This window comes from Accipiter gentilis, chromosome 7, assembly GCF_929443795.1.
Source record: "Accipiter gentilis chromosome 7, bAccGen1.1, whole genome shotgun sequence".
Taxonomy (NCBI): Eukaryota; Metazoa; Chordata; class Aves; order Accipitriformes; family Accipitridae; genus Astur; species Astur gentilis.
The window spans coordinates 16,095,247-16,115,678 of record NC_064886.1 but is presented as its reverse complement, the minus strand read 5'-3'; the positions used below and the strand labels follow the sequence as shown (position 1 = coordinate 16,115,678).

Genomic DNA, 20,432 nt, shown 5'->3' with positions numbered 1-20,432 from the left:
GGCAAAGGTGCCAGGCGAAATAATTCTTATAATTAGGTATTGACTTCCTCGCCTGGGGATGGTTTTCCAGAGGGGATCTCCAAAATTCCGTTTGTCAGGCGTCATGCCTTTTTTCATTACAGAGGAGCATTTTATTCTTGCTGAGCTTAAGCATCGACTGTCCTTTTTTTTTTTTTTTTACTTTTTTTTTTTTTTTTTTTTCCTTGCAGGGAACGTACTCAGGCCCAGGCAGGAACTGTGCTCTCCGCTGCCTCGGAGAGTGTCGAAGCCCCACTCGTAGCTCGGGGACAGCTTTGCTCAGCAAACAGGCGCATGGCTCTGCGGGGCAGCTGCTTGGTGAAATGCGGAGAGGACCTGTCTGTGCCCGCAGAGACTCATGTTGCAACCGGAGCTTTAATCCATCACCCCAGCTGCTTAATAATGCTTAAATATTGAGTGTTCATTTGCAATGCAGTCATGGGGGCTCCGGCTGCAGCACGCAGCCTTCCTCAGTGGTTGCAGCCCGTGGCCTCCGAAGTGGTGGATTTATTTACTTGTTTTTAGAAATACTTTGTTAGGAATGGGTCTGTGAACAGTTTAGGCAGGTGTTGCCTCTCCCTGGCTGGTGTTGCCTGGCGTTACAGTGTGCAACACTTTCCTCTCCCTGCTTTCTGGCAGAAACCAGGTGAAAGTAGCTATGAATGGTGGGGGATTCATTCCCCCAAATTGCTGGCAAACAGCATTTCCCCAGCTTTGCCCATTTGCAGCCTAGTAAGAATTACCCCCAAACATGATGCTCTTCGCTTTGTGCTTAAATCAACTTTAGCAGTGGGGGAGGTGTGGGGTTTGTTTTTGGTTTGTTTTTTTTTTTTCAATCGTGCATTCCTGCAGCTGTTTGCAACCCTGCAGAAACTCTCCCTTTTAGCTTCGTTAGTCGAGCCAGAGGAGGTTTTCTCATCCTCATTCATGAAAAAAGCCGGGCAGAGGACTTTGTGCCGTACTCGGAGTAGAGCAGGAGAAGGCTGGCGGATGTGCAGTCACAGCTGATTTGCCTCCTGCGTGTAGGCGTAGCAGGAGCCTTGCCAGCTCCTTTGTGTTTGTTGGCTTGCACAACAAGAGCTGTAGGATGTGCAGCTACAGAAATATGGGACAGTGTCTATATCAGTCTTGTACACAATCACCCGTTCAGGAGCTGCTCGGACGTTATCCAGAATAGCTCCTTATATTACAAAATAATCCGGGTTTGCCAGGCTGGCCTTTGGCAGGGATGCAGCAGTTGTGACTGTGTCCCTTGGTGGGACAAGCTGCTCTAGGGAGATGCCTCTGGAAAGCCTGATTTTCCGTGGTTTTCTGGGATTTTCTATTCCTGGAAGGGGCAAAAAAAAGGAAGATCCATTAGAAACCTGGCTTTGGTTAAGTAAGGAATAGCTTACATGAATGAATGTGCCTTCCAAAGAGGAAACATGTAGTAAATACTTGGAGCTGTCTTCATGAGCAGATGTGTTTGAGGGTGTGCGTTTGAATTTATATATAATACCTGAGCAATCATGACATCTACGGCTGGGTGCTGGCTGCAAACGAACATCCTTGTGCCTTAAGTCCCTCCTGATTTAGTGCCATCCATCTCCTCCATCTCCTGCTCTCTTGTGTCCCTTCTCCTGTATCTGCCAACCCATGAGCCCCTTACCTTGGCCAGCCAGGGCAGGGTGGGAACAAATCGATGCTGCTTGTTGAGAAGATGTTTGTGGAATTGGACTTCATGTCAAACCCAGCTCAAATTAATCTAGTGAAAGAGTATTTTTAGCACCGGGGGTGGATAGAGGCCCACAAGATATGTGATCTGGATGCTGATGAGGATTGTAGGACAGGGACACTTTGGTGTGTGGCTTTTTTTGGCTGGGTCATTGTCTCATAGCACAGAGAAGGACAATAGGAGCTGAAATCACCTTAAACAGCTATACAGTGAGAGCGCATCAAGCGTGAGTTGATGAAGGACTTTACAACTGCCTGGGGATTAGGATAATCCTTTGGGCCAGTTTAGGGGCACAGGGGCTGAAAGCCAGTGGGGCAGAGGGATCAGAGGGCAAAGTGGACCTGTGGCAGGGACAGATCTGTTCTGATCCCTTCTCCCTCCCTGCTTGGTCTGGGCTCATGCTTGGGGGGTCCCTGCAGTGGCTCTGTGCCGCGGTGGTGGTGGTGGTGGTGGTGGTGATGCTCCAGCTGCAGTTCATGAGGAGCCTGTTCCTCCTAGCTGATGTGGGAGCACCTGCAGGCACTAATTGGCTCTGTTATGCACCTATAATTGGGTGCCATCAATAACCCACCGAGTCTGCTCCGCTGCTTAATGAGGTCCGTCATGCTCTCAGCATCGAAGAAAATATCTTAAACTGTACAAAGTTAGAAACTGCTGTTTCTGGAGAGCACCTCACAGCATGGAGCCAGTTCTCCTAGGGGTGATGTGACACACTGCTCCTGGATTTGGCTGTGCCCCTGCCTGGGAGCAGCTATTCCCTTCCCTCTAAAAGTGCGATGGTTTGACTCTCTTGCTGTGGGTCACAGCCTCTCACCTTCCCTCTGAGAGAACCAGCTATCAAGCAGAATTGCATTTTAATTTGGCTGCTTATTGCTGGCATAACACATGCATAACACTGGAGCAGATGGCTGAAGTCACAGGGGATTAAGTCATTAACCACGGTGACCAGCAGCAGAGATGCTCTCTGGGGACCACAGTCTCGTATTTTCTTCCTCGTGTTCAGACAACACAAAAATAAAAATAGGGGCCAGGAAGGGCAGGGTAGTTGCTGGAGGCACACAGAAATGTCTCCTGAGATGCCAGCTTCTAGAAGAGATGAGGTTAATTCGTGGCCAGAAGACAGCTCACATGCTTCTTGAATTTTTGTTCGGGTTATTTCTGAGACTGGGATGAGCCTGCAAAATAACAACCCTTCTGTAACACATCGCAGGAGGCAGCAAGCACCTGGAGTGGTGCACTAGCATGAAATGGGACCCTCTGAGATGCATGAATTCCCCTGGCCTCCTTGGGCATCTTCCCTCCGTAGTGAGGGCTCTCAGCACACGATGAGCTTTGAAAGTCGACCTGTAAAAGCTCAAATGATGATTTACCTTTAGTTACCTGTGCGCTTGTAAGGGAAGAAAATTGCTTCTAATTTTTTATCCTGATTTTAATTATGTTTTCTTTAATTTGTAGCTTGGCTTCTTTTCTTGTCTCTCTTATACCATTAAAATTAGCCTTAATTTAATATTCAGCCCTTTAAGGCACATGATTTCCCCATGGAGGAAAGTCAGTGCTTAATTCTGGAGGCACTTTGTGACCTCCTTTGTGTTTTACTTGAATTTCTTTTTGCCACATAAGTGGTGACTAAGTCAGGCCCTGCACGGGGCTGGGGAGCACCCAGCTCGTGGTGCCCTGGATCAGGTCCTTCCTCGCAGGTCTGGTCCTTCTCCCACCCCTATGCAGCAATTTGTTGTCTGCTGCATTAAGTGTCCTCCCTGACATGATTTAAAACCCATTAGACACGTCTTTAGCCATTCATTTCTGCAGAGTGGCAATGAATATTTAAACGCAACAAACTCTTGCGTGCCTGCCCCGCTGTTAAGCCTTGTTTCCCGAGATCATCAGCACTTAATGCCAGAGACTCTCTGTCCCTCTCCGGATCGCTTTGGTCCTAGCGCAAGAGATGAAACCCGCACTGCTACGGCGTTTTATCCTATCTAGGATTCAGCCTAGCCTGAGATGGTCCCTCAGCCCAGTGAGCAGCCTTTGCTGCATCCCTGTGGGACCCTTCATCCGCCTGAAAACGGTGGGAGATGTTTGAAGGTCTTGCTGAGAATGCAAGCCCTTCACCTGCCTGCGCTGGGGCTCCGTGGTCTCTCCTGGGCAGGGGAGGTCTCCCACCAGCCCTTGCTGCCCCGGATCTGCTCACCTTTCTCTTCCAAACCGGATTTATGGGGCCAGGCAACTATTTTATTGTCAGGGGACTGTTCTATTGCTGTTGTCATCTCAGGTGCATGTTAAGCATTTCAGATATAGCCCGGTTCTTATATCTTGCTCCCATCAGTGACTAATATGTATTTCTTTAGCAGATGACGGATGCTCTCCCTCTCTGCAGGGCTGTCTCCCGGTGAGGTGAGGCTCCTGGGTGCCGGCCTTAGCCAGCTGCCCCATTTCAGCAATTTGAAGCATATTTTCTCCTCTTTGAAGTTAGTCTTACAGAGGCCAGAGGGATGGGCACTTTGAAGTGTGTATAATGGTAAGGAAGATGTTGCTGTAGTCTTAGAGACATGCAAGGGAAGGTGATGATCTGGATGGCTGTTTTACGTGCAATAAAAATAAGAAACAAATGATATCTAGGGGAGAGGGAGAGAAAAACTTTGGGAAGGCAGAAAGCTTGTTCCTAGCTGCTGCTGGGGCAAGAGCAGAGCATCCCTCCAGTTATCAGTGGGAGAACAGCATGTGCATGGGGCTCTGGCATGCGTGTAGGGTGGTGCTGGATGGAGTCGAAGAGAAACTTGGGCTTTTTCTTCCCAGTTATCACCTTAACCAGGAGCTTCTCTGGTCTCAGTGCAATACCCCCTTTCCCAGGTCCTGCCCTCTTTCTGCCAGGTTCATGCCAGGACTTAAATTTTAACTTTTTCTACAGTCCTCTTATGGCCATGTTTGAACTGGGGGAAAAAAAAGCCTAATTTCTCTGGCTTGAATGGATGTTTTAATTAGGCAAATGTGCTTCATTTGAAAGCAGTGCCACAGGTGTGTGTACTGGCTGTTGAAGCTCTTTCACTGGTTAAAAAACCCCCAACGTCTTAAAGAGCTGCTTCTGGTAAATGAGAGACTGGGAAAGATTTTACAGCTAAATAATGAATCTCTTGAAATGCAAAGGCTTGCTTTTTTTTTTTTTCTTTTCTTCTTTGATTGTGCCATTTGTTCTAGTTTCTATAATAAGTTTGTTTGGGCTTGCAGATTTCCAACTGGAAGCTGCTTCTCTTGGAGCAGAGCTCCTGCAGCACAGCGGGGGGAGTGGTGGGGGGGTGTGGAATTGCAGAAGATACGGGGCTTGTACATGTGATTTGCTGCTAGGAAGAGAAAGGTTTTGCCCCAGCAATGTTTCCCCTGTCGAGGTGGGAGCAATGTGCTGTGACAGAAGCTGAATGTTGTTGGTTATTTGCTGTTTGGGGGCTCTTCATGGGGACCCTGCGTTACATAGGGTGGGTTGTGGGCTGGGAACAACTGTGGTGTGATTAATTTCATTTAAATGTTTGGGGGAACAGCCAGTTTCTAGGTTTTAATTAGAAATACCGCTCGTCGCTGGCCGGGTGTTTTATGGGATGATGTAGCTCTCTTGAAATCACTGGGACCTCCGTGTTTGCAGCAGGGTGTATCAGCCGCGGAGCTTGGGAGGGCGCCAAGGGTGGACGGTGGCTGTAGGAGCTGACTTGTTCTGGAGGAAGAAATCACCTACGGATCATCTGCAAAGCAGATACTGAAGGACAGGGATAGAGAGCCGCATCTCTTGGGAAGAACACCGGAGCAGGGAGTTAGGCTAGCAGATAGCTTTCACGTTAAGAGCAAAGTGGAAAGACATTAAAGCACCTTGCTGCGGTCTGAGGATGTTATTTTTTTTAACAAAAGGATGAGAAGCAGAATTGCTCTATTTAGAGATCCCGCGGTCATGTCGCTGCCGAAACTTGAGGCGAAGAAGACTGAAGGAACTTGCAAGCTCGCCCATCTGCTGTCTGGTGACACCGTAGCTCTGAAAATAGCGATTTCTCCTGACTGCTGGCTCCGTCTGGCTCCACTGGCTGCCCAGACGAGCTTTCCTGTCTCCTCGCTGGGAGTGGGCTGCAGATTCATTAATAACTGTCAGGAGGCACCTCCACATCAGCAGCCCTGAGCGCACTTGCGTCCAGGGAGATCAGCCCCTGCGTGGGGAGGAGTGGGAAATCCTCCAGTGGGTTTTAGCATAGCCGATGTCTTCCATCTAAATGAGATGTCGTAATAACCTGGCTTTGATCGGATAATGTGCGCTGAGTCACAGAGTCGCGTCCCTGCTTTGGGCTTGACTCAGTGGCTGATGCTTCAAGATGCTCCCGTTGACTGCAGTGAGATTCCATCGGGGCATTTTACGAACTGTAATAGGTTGTGCGTTCCATGATGCTTTATTTTTTCCCTTCTTGCTGCTATTCCTTTATTAAGCACCCATGTACAATAATGCTATTCCTTTTCTATGTGCAGTCCACAGGATGCTGGCTGTCCTGTGAGCAGCTGGAGACCAACCGCAGAAGCGCCCGATGTAAAGGGCAGATCATATATTGTTTATGAGCGATTCAGAGGTGTTGGCAGACGAGCTGCCATAAATCTGAAGCTGTCATCAGATATGTGGGAAAATGTCTTTTAAACATTGAGTGTTTTACATGGCATGCTGTGTTAGTGGCTTTGTCAGATTTGGGTCAGGCTGCCATGGGAGAGGATGGCAGCCCGCAGGCAAGGGGGCCTGCTGCTTTCTCTGGTGGGCTTGGGTCTCCTCCTCCCATTCTTCATTCCTTCTCTTTCCTTGTTGAATGGCATAAATAACGCATCCTTTTTCCCTTCTAGTGCTATTTTTAGGGCCAGGATTCTGGGTTAACTGAGCGTACAACTCGCCGCCAGCTCTCGGGTGCTCGGCAGGCAGCTCATTCCTGCTCCTGTGTTGCAAACTGCTTTTGCCAGTGCTGGGTTTTTTGGGGTTTTTTTTGGTTTTTTTTTTTTTTTTTTTTTTTTTTTCAGAAGTTGCTTAACTAGTTTTTTTTACCTTTGCAGTAAACAGATGTGTTTTTATAGCCTGTTCTCCAGTGGGCTTTTTACATTTTACTCAAAGGGCTAAGAATTTCCATAAAGTAAATCACACGCAATTTTTTCCTTAGAAAATGAGAAAGCTAATTCAATCATTCAGTCCTCCTGCCAGAGCCCTTCCAAGATCTCCTCTTGCATCTCTTCTGTGGGCAGTCACTGGGACTGGGTGGAGAGGTTTCCATTTGGGGGAAGATGCTGCTTCACTGATGCCAAACCGCTTTGTGCAAAGGTGCTGATTGGGATGGATTTTATGCACGTGTGTGTATGTGGGAGCTGGGGCCGGTATCTGCTTTCTGGCAGTGTCAATGGAAGTTAACAGTCATGCAATATAAAGCTGTAGGGGAATATAATACTCCGACATGTCCCCTGGGGTGTGTCTTTTCCCCCGGTTGCATTCCTGTAGCTGGAAGAGGAGAGGCTCTGCTGGAACCAGCACCAGGAAAAGGAGCAGCTGGACCAAAGGCAGCAGCCGCCCCTTGGGAGCGGGACTCCCGCATCCCGGCCGCGTGGTTCCTTTCCCGACAGTCCCTGTCCCCTTTCTGCCAGGCGACTCATGACCCGGCTGGAGGACATGCGCCGGAGCGTGCTGGGGGACGGGGTGAACCGCTGCATCCTCTGCGGGGAGCAGCTGGGGCCGCGGGGATCCGCCTGCGTTGTCTGCGAGGACTGCAAGAAGGTGAGGTATCTCCCTGCACCCTGCTGCTGGCTGCGGCCCTCCAGAACCAAACAGCACCCACCACCCTCCCCTGGTGCAAAAATGGGCCCCTCTGTCTTTCAGTGCACGTTTCGATTGCCCAGCATCTCTCCGCACATGGCACAAGGGGACATCCCCAGGGGTTTCTGCAATCACTGGTGTTCGGGCTGGGAGAGCTTTCGTTTAACCATCTCTCGTAAACCTCACGCTTCCGAGGGGTGGTGCTGGTGCGGTGGGACCTTTGGGTGGCCGCGGCGTCCCCGCTGCCACCCGGTGCTTTGCTTTCTCTGCAGAATGTCTGCACCAAGTGCGGGGTGGAGACCACCAACAGCCGGCCCCATGCCATCTGGCTCTGCAAGATCTGCAGTGAGCAGCGGGAGGTGAGCATGGCAGCCCAGGTGCTTCCCCTGCTCCGGGTGTTTTCACCACAGTGGGGACACGGTCTTTGCCCTTGGTTTCATCCTGTGCTCTGTTCCCACCCCAAACCTCCGAGACGGCACCAGCTCCAGACTGGGGGATGCTCCCAGGGACCTTCAGCCTGTTGCCCAGCACCACTAAACCTTGCCAAGCTACTTGAGTCTGGTTCTTATAGGATGATCTTGTTCTCTCTATAAAATGCCATTTCTTTTTTTTGAAAACAAAGTCTTGGGGCTGAAGAGGCTATTGTGGCCAGAGATCGGCTCCCTGCCACCTACAGTGTGCAAAAGCTGAAGACTTAATTAGCAGGAGGGGATGCGGGATCGCTGCAGGGTACTGGGGTGCGTGTCCTCGGTGTTGCCTGCTGGAGGCAAGACCCTGGTGATGCAGGGGGTTGAAGACTGCCAGGTCCGCACCCAGTATCCCCCTGAGACGTGGGTGCCACCTCGCTGCCTGCACCCCCCAGGTGTGGAAGCGCTCCGGTGCCTGGTTCTTCAAGGGTTTGCCCAAGCAAGTGCTGCCCCAGCCGATGCCCGTCAGCAAGAACAAGGGACCCCAAGCCCCGAGTGAGCCCAGCCCGTTGGAGCCACCCACCCAGGACCCAAAGCTCCTCTCCCGTGCACCCACCCGAGGTAGGTGACAGCGGGTGCTGACTCCTTCCCTCATTGCAAGGGGCAGGGGTCCTGCCAGCAAGGTGTTGGGTGTCCCCCCCTGTCGTTTGCAAGGGTGAGCCCTAGCAAAAAGCATCCAGAGCAGTTGCATAGCTGCTGCCTGTTTTCAAAAGGGTGCAGAAATTGCCCTGCTGCCCTCCCTGCCTGCTGAGGCTTTCTCCGGGCTGTCCAAGTTGGGATGGCTGGGTTTGCAGGGACATCCTCAAGCCAAGCAGCCCTCGGTGGGGATCTGGGGTGCCCGGCTGGGGGTTTGTGCATCACCTGGGTATGAATATGGCAATGCAGAAGCCTAGAAAAAATAAGAATAAAAGAGGAAAAGTGGGAAAGAGTGACAGAACATCCCGGGTTGGTGTTGGCGGGGCGGGCAGGCTGCAGCTTCACCGCTTCTTGCTCTGTTTGTGCTCTCAAGGCCAGGCAGACGCCAGGCCCCCGGCCGAGCAGGACTCCGATGGTAAGCACCGGCGTTTGCACCCTCCCCTGTGCCGTGCCGCCTGTGCTGAGCCCCCTCTTTCCCTCCCTCCTTGCCCTGTGGTGTTTTCCTGCAGGGTTTCCCGTGGGAGGCTGCAGCGGCAGCAGCAGGACCTCTCCTTGCTGCTGCCACCCACCGCACAGGGACTGAGTTATTCTGGGGCTTTCCCCACCTACTGCACACGCCTGGGCTGAAACACTGCATCTGAAAGCGCTGAGCAGAATTGCCTCTGTAGGTGTCGTTTCCTGCTGCTGATTGGCAGGTGTTTTTCTGGTTATTTAATGACAGTCCTTAGAAAACCTCCTGTGGAAACTTTAGGAGGCTTGTGGGGGGCTTGTGCATGTCTGCGAGGGATGGAGCAGCCGAGCTGCTCTGCTCTGGCCACACCAGGTTTCCTCCACCAAAGCTCTTGGAGCTGGTGCCTTGCGCTCAGGCTTGTGCTGTGCATGGGTACCCAAGCAAGGTGAGGATGCAGCCGTCTTTTTCTTATGGTTATACATTGCTCCCTCCAGCACTCACAGCCCCCCAAGGCTCTGCCTGCATCATTGTGTTTAATAGCGATGCCAGCTGAGGGCGTTGCGTTAAGCGGCCGCAATCAGTGCCTCCTGCTTACAGGCATGAAGCCATGTTCCTCGCCAGGGCTCACCAATTTCTAACCTCGTATATGCCCTGTGCTGCTGCGGACCCGCATCCCCCAGATGCTGCTGCTGGCACTGGCAGGAGCTGGGGTCAGGGGTCCTGCTGCTCCCTGGCTGGTCGTGCTGCTGGGAGACAATTTTGAATGAACAGCCCCCCATTTTCAGAGTTTGGCATTGGAGTGCCAAGGTGATGAGATTACCTGACCCTTCCTCCAGCCCCGGCTGCTCCTGGATGGGCAATGATTAGGCTGGAAACAGCCCAGTGGCTGCAAACCCTCCTCTTCCTCTCCCCTTCCTCAGCTGCGTGGAGGAGGCAGCAGCGGGGGGCTGAGGGGACAACCCCCCACCGGAGTGGTCCCCTCCATCCCACCCTTCCTTTAGCCCACGGTCTGTTTTGGCAGCCATAACCCAGCTGGCAGATGGCCTTCGACGTGCAGGAGGTTTTAACGGCTGGTTCCCGGGGCCGTGTTGCGTTTCCCAGTTGTGGCTGCCTGCGGCTTTGCTCCGTGTTGGGTGGGCTGTGGGCAGGCACCATCTCAGCGGGCAGGGTGGGTGGCACAGCCTTGTGCCGAGACGTGCTCCCTCCACCCTGCAGCATTGCTTGCAATGGGGACGTGTCCTGCGTGTCTGGGTGGTGGTCTCGGGGCGAGCTCTAGGTAAGGGGTACCAATGGAGGGGTACCCGTGCTCAGCCGCAGCCCGCGCTATCCCTCCCAGTACCGGCGGGAGGCTCCAGCTAAGCCTCGGCATGGCTGTGCCCAGCCTGGTTGTGCCGAGTGATGATCTTCATCTTCCCACGCAGCAGCAGTTGGGGAAACCACTTAATTAAGGCTATTTAATTGCGATGGTAACTAGTGCTGTTAAGCTTCCCGGCCCAACAACAGGCTGCTTTTATTAAGCCGCTGGCTTGCCTGCTAGTCGGGGAGGGTTTGTCAGGCTCTGTAGCTCCCTCCTGATGATCAGCATGCTCATGACATGCCCATGATTTTCCTAAAGCTCCCTGGGAAAATTATTTATCGCACTGCTATTTCTGCACTGTGGGGCTCCTGATTGTGGATGCTCATTTCCCCTCCTCCCTCCTCTTCAGCATCACAGCAGTTTTACTCCCCCCCCCCCCCCCCCCCCCGCAATCTGTTGCGTTTTGCTTTCTCCTTGTGCCTGGCGACCCTGACAGCCCAGCCAAGGATAAACATCCCATTTATGTCACAGCAAAGATTTATACCTGGCATCTGCAGCACAAGCCAGGTGAGCACCAAGAACTTTTCCATCACATCCGTGGGTTGCAATTTATCACCACAAAGAGGTCTCGGCACCCTGGCACATGCGGCTGGGATTTATCCACTGGGACGGCTGCTGCTGGGTGGATGGAAGTGGGAGGCAAAGGCAGCTGTCACCTTTGTCTTGCTAATAAATGGAAGATGATCAGCAAAAAGAAAATATGATCCCCCTGTCCTGGGGACCGTGGACCTGTAACGCCATTAGGAGTTTGATGGGTGCTGAGGACCAGCTGATGGATGCCTCTGGTCTTGTTTTCCCATGGGGCTCTCACCCCGTGGTGTCCCCGTGGTTTGCTGTGTCCCAACCACTGTGTGCCAGTTTGATGGTGCAGAGCCCTCCTGCCACCCCACAGGTTCTGGATGGCTGGCAGTCCCCGATGCTCTGGGGATGATGCTGCAGCAACCATACCCATCCTCCTCCTCCTCCTGCTTGTGCCCAGGCTGGGCATCACCCAAGCGGCTCCTCTCAGGGCTGGCTTTGAGGATGGATGGGTGGTTGGGGCGCGAGTCTCACTGCTGCCTTGATCCCTCTCCCTGCAGGCAGTGATCCGACGGCGGCTGCCCGGGGGAACTACATGGCGCCTGGCCGCAAGCCAGCCGAGGGCAGGCTGGGCCCGGGTGGCAGTGAGTACGCCGGCGGGGACACCGACGGCCGTGACCATGCTGCTGAGAGTGGAGTCAGCAGGAGCCCTGGTGAGAGCTGCGCTTCCACATGCTCATGCACGCTTCTGCATGCGTGGAAGGAGAGGGTTGGGGGGCACAAAGCCGGCAGCCGTACGAGGGTTATCTCTGCGTGGTGTGCAGTGCTAAACGATGCTGAGGGATTTCATGCCGCAGAGCACCGGTGCCTGCTTCCTGTGCCGCTCGTCTGCTGTTTTATACTGCTTTGTGGGGTTTGCTGATAGGGAGGTCCAGGGTGTTAGTGGGATCCCTGGAGGGGGATCCCTGTCCCTTCCCTTGCGTGCAGGGAGGGGAGGCAGGACCTGCCGTGCTTTTCCCTGCAAAGGGGCATCTTATGGCTCATGGAAGGACGTGAATTTGAAAAGCCCCATGCATGATGCAAGGGCTGGAAGTGAAGAAAGGAGTGGGCTTGGTGCTTACCAGGCTAATTTTAAGCAGAGATGCAATTCAGCTGAGTTGGGATCCTAAGCAGAAGCATTTTTCATGTTGCTGTGCCCCCTGCCAGTGCCAGGGCAGGCACATGCCCTGCAAGGTGTTGCTGAAAGGAGCAGGCATGGGCCAGCCCTGCCTGCGGGAGCCTGTGTTTCGCTGGCAGGGGATATCGTTTCTTGTTTCACAAAAATCTGATGTGCTCCAAGCTATTGTAAATGGCCATGATACAAATGGGTGGCTGACAGTGTTCGGTGGGGCCTGGATATTCCCTAGGTGTCTCCAGAAGGGGAAAGGTACTTGCAGACACCACTTTTCATCTAGGAGCTGAGCTTGCGAATTTAACTGGTGAAGCTTAAAAATGGCTGGAAAATGTCCAAATCCTTTGTAATTCCTTGGGAAAGAAAGGAATATTGAATGGCAGGATAGTCGGGTAGTAACTAGAGAGAGGGCTGCCTGTGCTTCTGCTGTAGGGAGCCGATGTTTTAATTCATTTTTGGGTAGATAACCCTTGTGAGGGTGTACCTGTGCCCCATCACTGCCTCTGGATGTGCGTGCACCCCTGGGGGGACACTGTGCAGTGGTGGTCCTGGGGCGTTGCTGCCGGTCGGGCATGCGGGGGGATGGGGCTGTGATGGGCATCGCAGCGATCCACCTTCCAGCTCAGAACAGTGCCTGGCTGCAACCACATCCATCCTCCTTGTTCCACCTTTCCTGCATGTCCCTCTTCTCCAGATGGATCGGTACAGCACGGGGTCCCCACTAGTGAAGTGCTCCCTGCTCCAGTCCAGGCTGCACCTGCTCCCCACAGCACTGGCCCCAAAATTGTGTGGGGCTGAGCCGTTATCCCAACACCTCCGTCCATCAGCCAAACCTCTCTCTTCTCTACTGACTCTGGCTGCCCTTCCCTGGCCAATTCCAGCTGTAACCCCCTCTGCAACACAGGCAAAACCCCTGGGGCCTGAAACGCCGTTGTTGATCCTCCCCTCTCCTTGCAGGTGTGAAGCGGACCAACTCCCTGCAAGCCCCACGGCCACCTCCGCCAGCTGCTGCTGGCCCCACTCCTGCTCCTGGTCCAGCAGCACCCCCAGGTAGGATGTGATGGGGATACAGCCAGGATGCTCCGTCCCTGGGGGGAGTTGCCCAATGCCCTGCCATGGGGTGGGACCCTCCTCCTTGGGCCAGCGCTGGGGTGGGAGAGGGATGGAGAGCATCACCCAGGTGAACGCCCCAGTAATGGTGCATCTGTCCCCAGCGCCGCCAGCAGCGGGAAGACCGGGTCCTGGGGCGGCTGGCCGGTTCCCAGAGAGACAAGGTAAAATTCGGCTGCCTGAGAGGGACTGGGGGGCAGAGCATGCCAGGGGATAACAGGGTCCCTCCCACAGAGAGCCCACCACTGGGACCCCCGGAGCCAGCCCGTCCTGCCACCAGGGAGGAGCGAGGAGGGGGCTACACCGTGCCCCCCGCCAGAGAGGAGAGGCCAGCCCGTCAGCCCCCCACCTTCCCACAGCCCCCTGCCATCCCCCCGGTGCCTGCTGCACCGCTGCGGCAGCCGCCCCAGGAGGAGGAGGAGGAGGATGCCAACAGCTACGACTCTGATGAAGGCAGTACGTACATGGGGTGCCCGGGCAGAGGGGAGGGAGCGATTTCTTTGGGAAACCTGGGATTTTGAGGAGGTGGTTGCTGTAGGACTGGGACTCACACTGTAAGGTCATTGGCCTCTGGCAGGGAGAATCCTTGGGGAACGCTGCTTCCCCGTGGGGCTCGGAGCTGGGGCAGGGTCTCACAGGCTCTCCCTGCTTGGTTAGTTCAGCACACCTTGTGGGATCTTCAGTTGGTTTTGCACCAAATTACTTGAGCCCTGATGAGTGCTGGTTTAGGCTCTGTGCTTACATGACCTTCCCATTTCCAAAGTTGAGCCCTGAAGGCAGCTGCCTCTTTCCACCAGAGCATCCTTTGCTGTGAGAAATGCCACTGGACCTGTCTGTAGGAAAGACTTGGTGGCCTTTATGCCATGAGATCTCAGTGTTCAGTCATTTGGTCCCCTAAAAGAGGATTTGCTGCATGAGGGTGAGTATCTGTGGCAGGGCAGTGCTTTGCCTGTCCAGCCTGTTCCCACCCAGGATGGGAAGAGCTGCTCTGGATATCTATGCTGGGATAGGAGCAGATGGACCCAGCGGAGGTTCTGCGCTAACCCTTCCTCTCTGTGACCTTCTCCCAGTGAGCATGTGAAGATGAGCATGAGCTGGTTTCCAACAAGTCAAAACAGGGGCCAAACGCCGAGCCCCAAGCCTTAGGAGGACATGCTGGCCACCTGAGCTGAAACACCTTCTCAGGGTGGTCCTGGGGTGGCATTGTCCTGAGAAGGGTTACACTGTCCTTTGCTTGGTGAATATTAAAGATGGCTCAAAAGCTTCAAACCGCCTTCTCTGGGCAGTTCCAGCTTTGTAAAGCTTTGATGACCAGAGCTCATGAATCTGGCTGGATTTGTGTGTGGCAGTTTGGCTGATGCCAGCGGAGTCTCACATGCATTAATTGGCTTTTACATTTGAGCCACAAACCTTTCTAATTATTACTAATCAGGGCTGATTAAACACAGTTATTGGCTAGGGTTTTAACGAGGTTCTGTTTCCAACTCCTCTCTCTTGCTGTCAGCTACGCTGGGAGCGCTGGAGTTCAGCCTGCTCTACGACCAGGAGAACAGCTCCCTGCACTGCACCCTCATCAAGGCCAAAGTAAGTGGTCCCCTTCTTTCACCAATTTAAGCCTGTCTGGCTCCCAGCTCCCCCAGTGCGACGGGATGGAAGCAGCGTGACTGCTGGCTAGGTCTGTTTCCCTGGGAGAGCCAGCCCAGCCCTGCTGGCACTGCTGCTCCTGGCTGGGAAGGAGAGGTCTGTAGGGCTTTTCCTTGGATGGATCCAAGATGTTTGTGGGGCTTTTCCTTGAGTGGGTCTAATTTTCAGCACATCGTGGCACCCACACCTACTCGGGGCAGAGAATGAGGCTCTTGGCTTGCTGAAAACATTTTCTCTGTACTGAGTTGCTTGATGGGTAGCTTTTTCTCTTCTCTGGCTGTGCTTAAGGAGGATTCATGCACCATGTTTTCTTTATTATCTTTTAGGGTTTAAAACCAATGGACTCAAATGGCCTGGCAGATCCCTATGTCAAACTGCACCTCTTGCCTGGAGCCAGCAAGGTGAGGCTTTGCCTGGTTTGGGTGTGGTTTTGGTCTGGCGATGGAGCAGAGGTTTCTCAAAGCCCCCTGAAGTCCCTTCCTCGCATCTGACATCCTCCCCTTGATTTCTCCGTGCAGTTGCTCACTGCTGCTATTTTACCCTGGAGGTATCTCTGAAAAGTGATGATGCTTGCAGATGCTCTCCCATACCCAAGGAACAGCTCATCCTGTAGACAGGGTTCTTCTTAGGGATGGAGGGGAGCTCCAGAGGAGGTGACACTCTTAATGCACCACAAAACATCTGACACAAAATCTAATTATTACCTGAGTTTGAAAAATCCATTTGCTTTGAAGCTGCAGCATGTTCTCGTTAAAGCTGTGAAGAAATAACCATTGAGTAAACTCTGACTCTGTCCCATCAAAGAGAGTCCTGGAAATCTCACTCTCTAGCCCAGCTAAGCTGATCTTGGTGGGGAAACTTTTGAGGAAGGGATGACTACCGCTGACCCAGTGCCCAAGGGGTGCTGGAGCCTTGCCTGAGGGCTGCAAAGCTTTTTCCTGCAGCTGAATTTTGCTCAGAAGAAGCTAAGTGTAAAACAAGGGGGAATACTGATAATAAAACCATTGGATTGATATTTACAGGTTTATTTTATGTGTGGGGACTTTCTGGTCTTGTGCAGAGTAAATCAAGGTGTTGTGATTGGGAATTGCTTTGATTTCTATTGCTCTCTTGTTTGCTGATCTTTATTTTATTTTTTATTTATTTTGCATGTCTGTTTGTGAAAGACCCATGAAAAAGTGACAGGGCTCCTTGTTTCCCAAGCTGTCATGTCCTTTAGACCACAAGAGCCCCAAGCCCCACGCAGCCTGCCCTGCGCAACTTTTTCTTGTACAAGGGTTCTTGAGGGAGTAGACCCCAGACAATGAAAAAACCTGGGCAGTGAATGCTGCCCTGGCCACTACGGGCAACTGGGTCCCTGGTGCTGGCATAAAGGTCCACCTTGTAAGGTTGGTGATGCTCACCTGGAGTTGATGGCTCACCGGTGCGACAGCCTCAGCAGGCAGTGATGACATCCTGCAGAGCCCGGTCAAACCACCTCTTGTGAACCAGAGGTGATGGAGCATCTAATTTACACTCCTCTGCCAGGAGCTGAAATTTAGGTGGGGAGGACTTCAGGGGTGTCATTGTGCCGTGTTTTGTTTTGATGCTGTAGTCAAATAAGCTGAGGACGAAGACGCTGCGCAACACCCGTAACCCTGTGTGGAATGAGACCCTGGTGTACCACGGCATCACAGATGAGGACATGCAAAGGAAAACCCTCAGGCAAGCAGAGGAGCTGGGGCATCCTGGGGTGTGGTGGGATGGGGACTGTGGGTCTCCTTGCATGGAGCATTGCAAGCCAGCCTTCCTTAGGGTAGTGAAGTGCAGGTGTTGATAGAGCACGTGGAAATCCAGAGGTTTTGGTCAAAATCGACATGCTTCACATGAACATGCTGATTTAGATGGTCCTTTTTTAAAAGAGAAAGGAAGGCATTTTGACCCTGTCATTTAATATTAAATTATTGGCATTACTATTATTTTTACCAGCATAGAGATTGCTATATTGCATATCTGTGTGTGATTTGACAGTGTCCCAGCAAAATATTTAGATGTCTCTAAAAATTTTTGGCATTTCCTTCCTACAGGAAACTTCCACCTTTTGATTTCTTGCCCCATCGCAGAGCACATATTAAAAATGTTGATTTTTCTGGCAGAACAGAAGTTTGGTTTTCTAACTGCTTTTGGTCAGAGGAGAACCCAGATGGGTGGAGGCTTTGGTGGTGCTTTGCTTTGTCCACCCCCGAGCAGTGCCCTTGCAGGAGTGGTTTTGTGCTTCAGAGTCCGTTTCTGCTTCAGCCTGGTTGATGTTCACCTTTCCTCTTCCCTTCAGGATCTCTGTGTGTGATGAAGACAAATTTGGCCACAATGAGTTTATTGGAGAAACTAGAGTTTCCTTGAAAAAACTCAAAGCCAATCAGAAAAAGAACTTCAACATCTGCTTGGAGAGAGTAATACCAGTGAGTTTCTGGGAAATGTCTTTCTGCTACCGTTAATGTTGAGGTTGCTAATAAATGGCATTTGAGGGAGTTAGTGGTGAGCTTGGAGCTGGAACCAGCCAAGAGCTGTAGGTGCCTGACTTCACTGGCATCTTTAGGAGTTGGATTCCCACCCATGTCTGGGCTGATGTGACACATCAAGGCCAGGAGATAAGAGCATGGTGGGAATCCAGGGGAAGTGACTCCAGGGACCTCTCCAGTGGCCACAGATCTGCTGGCGTTGCCAGCCTATGCTGTTGTATGTCACTGTGAAGGAGAGGGCAGGTTGCTTCATCCCCAAGCTCTGCTACCCAGAGCTGTGTCTGCTGAGGTGGAGTTTGATGGAGCAGGTCATAGAATCATTTAGGTTGGAAAAGACCTTTAAGGTCATCAAGTCCAACCATTAACCTAACACTGCCAAGTCTACCACTAAACCATGTCCCTAAAATGCACGTACCTGAGCTCTCTTCCACTTCTGATGCCAGCAAAAGGGCTGGGCTGGGCTTCTGGGGATGTGTTTGCTGTAGGACGGTGCCTCTCCCAGCTGCGGTCCCTCATGGCAGTCTCTCTTTTTCCCTTCCCCATCCAAGATGAAGCGTGCTGGAACGACTGGCTCATCCCGTGGGATGGCACTGTATGAAGAGGAGGTAAGAGTCCTTGGAGGACAACATGCCTTGTGCATGTTTCACCCATTGTCTTTCATGTACGGGCCCCTTTTTTCCACTTCTCCCCCACCCACACCCCCCCATGGGGATACAAGTTTCCCTTGTGTCCATCTTGTCTCATCTGCTCTGCAGTTGACCGGCTTCCTCGCTCAGCCCCTGTGTCCCCATCTCTGGTTGCTTCCTTTTGCAGGTAGATCGTGGCGGGGATGTGGAGGAGCGTGGGAAGATCCTCGTTTCCCTTATGTACAGCACCCAGCAGGGCGGCCTGATTGTCGGCATCGTACGCTGCGTGCATTTAGCAGCCATGGACGCCAACGGATACTCAGACCCTTTTGTTAAACTGTAAGTGGGAGCTGGGGCTGCTGTAGTGCGGTAACACGTGGTCATGGAGCCATTCGCTGTCCTTGGGCAGTAGCTGATGGGCTGAGAGCTCCTTCCAAAACCACTGGAGAGAGGAAAGTGTTTCCCGAGCACTTTGAGACCTCATGCAGGAGTAAGCTGCCCACCAGCGATGCCTATAGAAGGTGGTAATGCCCCCGCCATGGCTGAAGCTAGGTGAGACTGACCCAGCCTTTAGGTCCATCCACTCCCTGTAGGTTCCCAAACTCACAGACCCAACGGCCACCTCATAGCTGCAAAGATGGAGGACAAGAGGTCCTTCTACCCAGCTCTGACCCACCAGGCCTGCAGGGCACGGGTGGCTTGACTTCCCTCTGTGCACGATGAGAAGCACGTGCCCCACTTGCTGCCCCATAAGCCCACATGCTCGTTGTAGCCGGGAGTCCAGGGATTGCCCTGCCATGGCTGTCTCTCTCCTGTGCCATGTCTCTGCTGCGAACAAATTGGCTTAATTCATACAGAGAGTGGCGTTCGCTGCGGTTGATGCTGGCGATGCCTTGCTGTGACACGGAGCAGGTCTCCTTGAGCAGCAGTGCACCCATCAGTGCTCTCGGCTGCGGAGGCAGGTGATGGGGGAGCAGTGCTTGTCGAGTGGCTCCTGCGAACATGGGGGAATAATGTAACTTTAACTCAAACCTCATAAACTGCAACACAGAGAGGACCCTGCAGTCATTCCTGCCTGCGGTTTTCATTGCTGTTTTCTCTTTGCCTTCAGAAAAAACCTCTGTTCTCCCTAAAACTCATTCAATAACTCTCGTGTTGAACATTTTGCACATCTTTTTGTAGCTGAGTTGAACTGAGTAGTTTTCCTTCTTAGCCTGACTCTTGTTTTTTTTATATTTTCCATTCCCATAAACAGAAGATGGTACCTTTCCATTTTTAAATCAACTTCCAACACAGGTCTAATTAACGCCAACTCTACAATTTAATTCTGGGTCTGCAGCCAGGCTGCAAAGCCCAAACCCTGCTTTTCCTCTGCATTCTCTAGGCAAACCTACCTTGGCTGAGTATACCAGCCTGAGTGGTATTAAACACTGATGGACTATTTTTAGCCTCCCCCCCCCCCGCCCCCCATATTTCTTCCCACCTTTATATGTCTTCACACTTCTCCAGTGGTCAGGCTCAGTGACCGGCCATGCGATTGTCCTTGTCTGCTGGTGACCAGCCTGGCTGCTCATTTTCCATGTTCCCTGACTGTTTCAGCCACTCCCTCGTCGGTCTCGGCAGGTTCCTCCCCAGTGAAATGCAGAGTTCATCCACTTTTGCTCCATAAAACACCTACAAGCATTTCTTTTAGCATGGCTTGGAGGAAAAAAAGACTTGGGACCAATGTGTGGTTTGGAAGGACATCAAGAGTGTGTGTGCAGGCTCACTGCTTTCTAGTGTCTGAATGTTACCCAGCTGCTCTGAGCAAGAGATGCTCCCCCAGAAAGGTTTCTGCTGAGCTCTGTGCAAAGCAGGTCTTTATGGTTTCCCATGTCTCATCTGGCAATCTGGGGGGGGGGAGTAATTGTGATTTTACTCATCTTACATTTATTTTAGAATATTTTAGAAGGTGGGAAGGGAGACCTATTTCTTTGCCTTAAATAAATATCTTCAGCTGCTTTTTTTTTCTAGCCCCAAAACTCACTTTTTTTAGCTTATGGGCTCACACTGTTCTTGCACTGTTTTCTGTTGCCCCCAGTTGGCTGAAACCTGACATGGGAAAAAAGGCCAAGCACAAGACACAGATTAAGAAGAAGACATTGAATCCTGAGTTTAATGAGGTAAGGAAAGATGTGATTTTTTTTATATTATTAAATCAACTTAGATAATTACTACGTTGTGCGGAGGAAGTAGAAGACAAGCTCACCGAGGTTTGGTTCCTCGCCTGGGCTCCTTTCCCCTTTCTGCACCCAGGAGTATTTTAGGAAGGACTTTGCCACTGGAGATCTCACCAGTTCAGTGCTGGGCAGCACTGGTACACTGAAACCTCCCTGCTGCCAGCACTGCTGATTCTGTGTCACCCTGGCTGGG

At 52.2% G+C, this 20,432-nt stretch overlaps 2 protein-coding genes across 5 annotated transcripts in view; both read left to right on the top strand.

Annotated features, from left to right (window-relative positions):
• WSCD2 (WSC domain containing 2) overlaps positions 1 to 20,432 on the top strand; it is a 77,382-nt gene that overhangs the window by 81 nt on the left and 56,869 nt on the right. The window lies entirely within an intron of this gene.
• Positions 1 to 20,432, top strand: part of RPH3A (rabphilin 3A) — a 45,702-nt gene that overhangs the window by 22,717 nt on the left and 2,553 nt on the right. For 3 of the 4 annotated variants that reach the window (XM_049806198.1, XM_049806197.1, XM_049806199.1), the window contains 15 exons: positions 7,373 to 7,502; positions 7,814 to 7,900; positions 8,404 to 8,569; positions 9,018 to 9,059; positions 11,532 to 11,684; positions 13,100 to 13,192; positions 13,357 to 13,416; positions 13,487 to 13,708; positions 14,757 to 14,836; positions 15,223 to 15,297; positions 16,491 to 16,600; positions 17,208 to 17,334; positions 17,943 to 17,999; positions 18,208 to 18,359; positions 20,101 to 20,182. In XM_049806198.1, coding sequence (XP_049662155.1) covers positions 7,373 to 7,502; positions 7,814 to 7,900; positions 8,404 to 8,569; positions 9,018 to 9,059; positions 11,532 to 11,684; positions 13,100 to 13,192; positions 13,357 to 13,416; positions 13,487 to 13,708; positions 14,757 to 14,836; positions 15,223 to 15,297; positions 16,491 to 16,600; positions 17,208 to 17,334; positions 17,943 to 17,999; positions 18,208 to 18,359; positions 20,101 to 20,182 — 1,636 coding nt within the window. The remainder of the gene's footprint in view (positions 1 to 7,372; positions 7,503 to 7,813; positions 7,901 to 8,403; positions 8,570 to 9,017; positions 9,060 to 11,531; positions 11,685 to 13,099; positions 13,193 to 13,356; positions 13,417 to 13,486; positions 13,709 to 14,756; positions 14,837 to 15,222; positions 15,298 to 16,490; positions 16,601 to 17,207; positions 17,335 to 17,942; positions 18,000 to 18,207; positions 18,360 to 20,100; positions 20,183 to 20,432) is intronic. The other variant, XM_049806200.1, reaches the window with a different exon arrangement.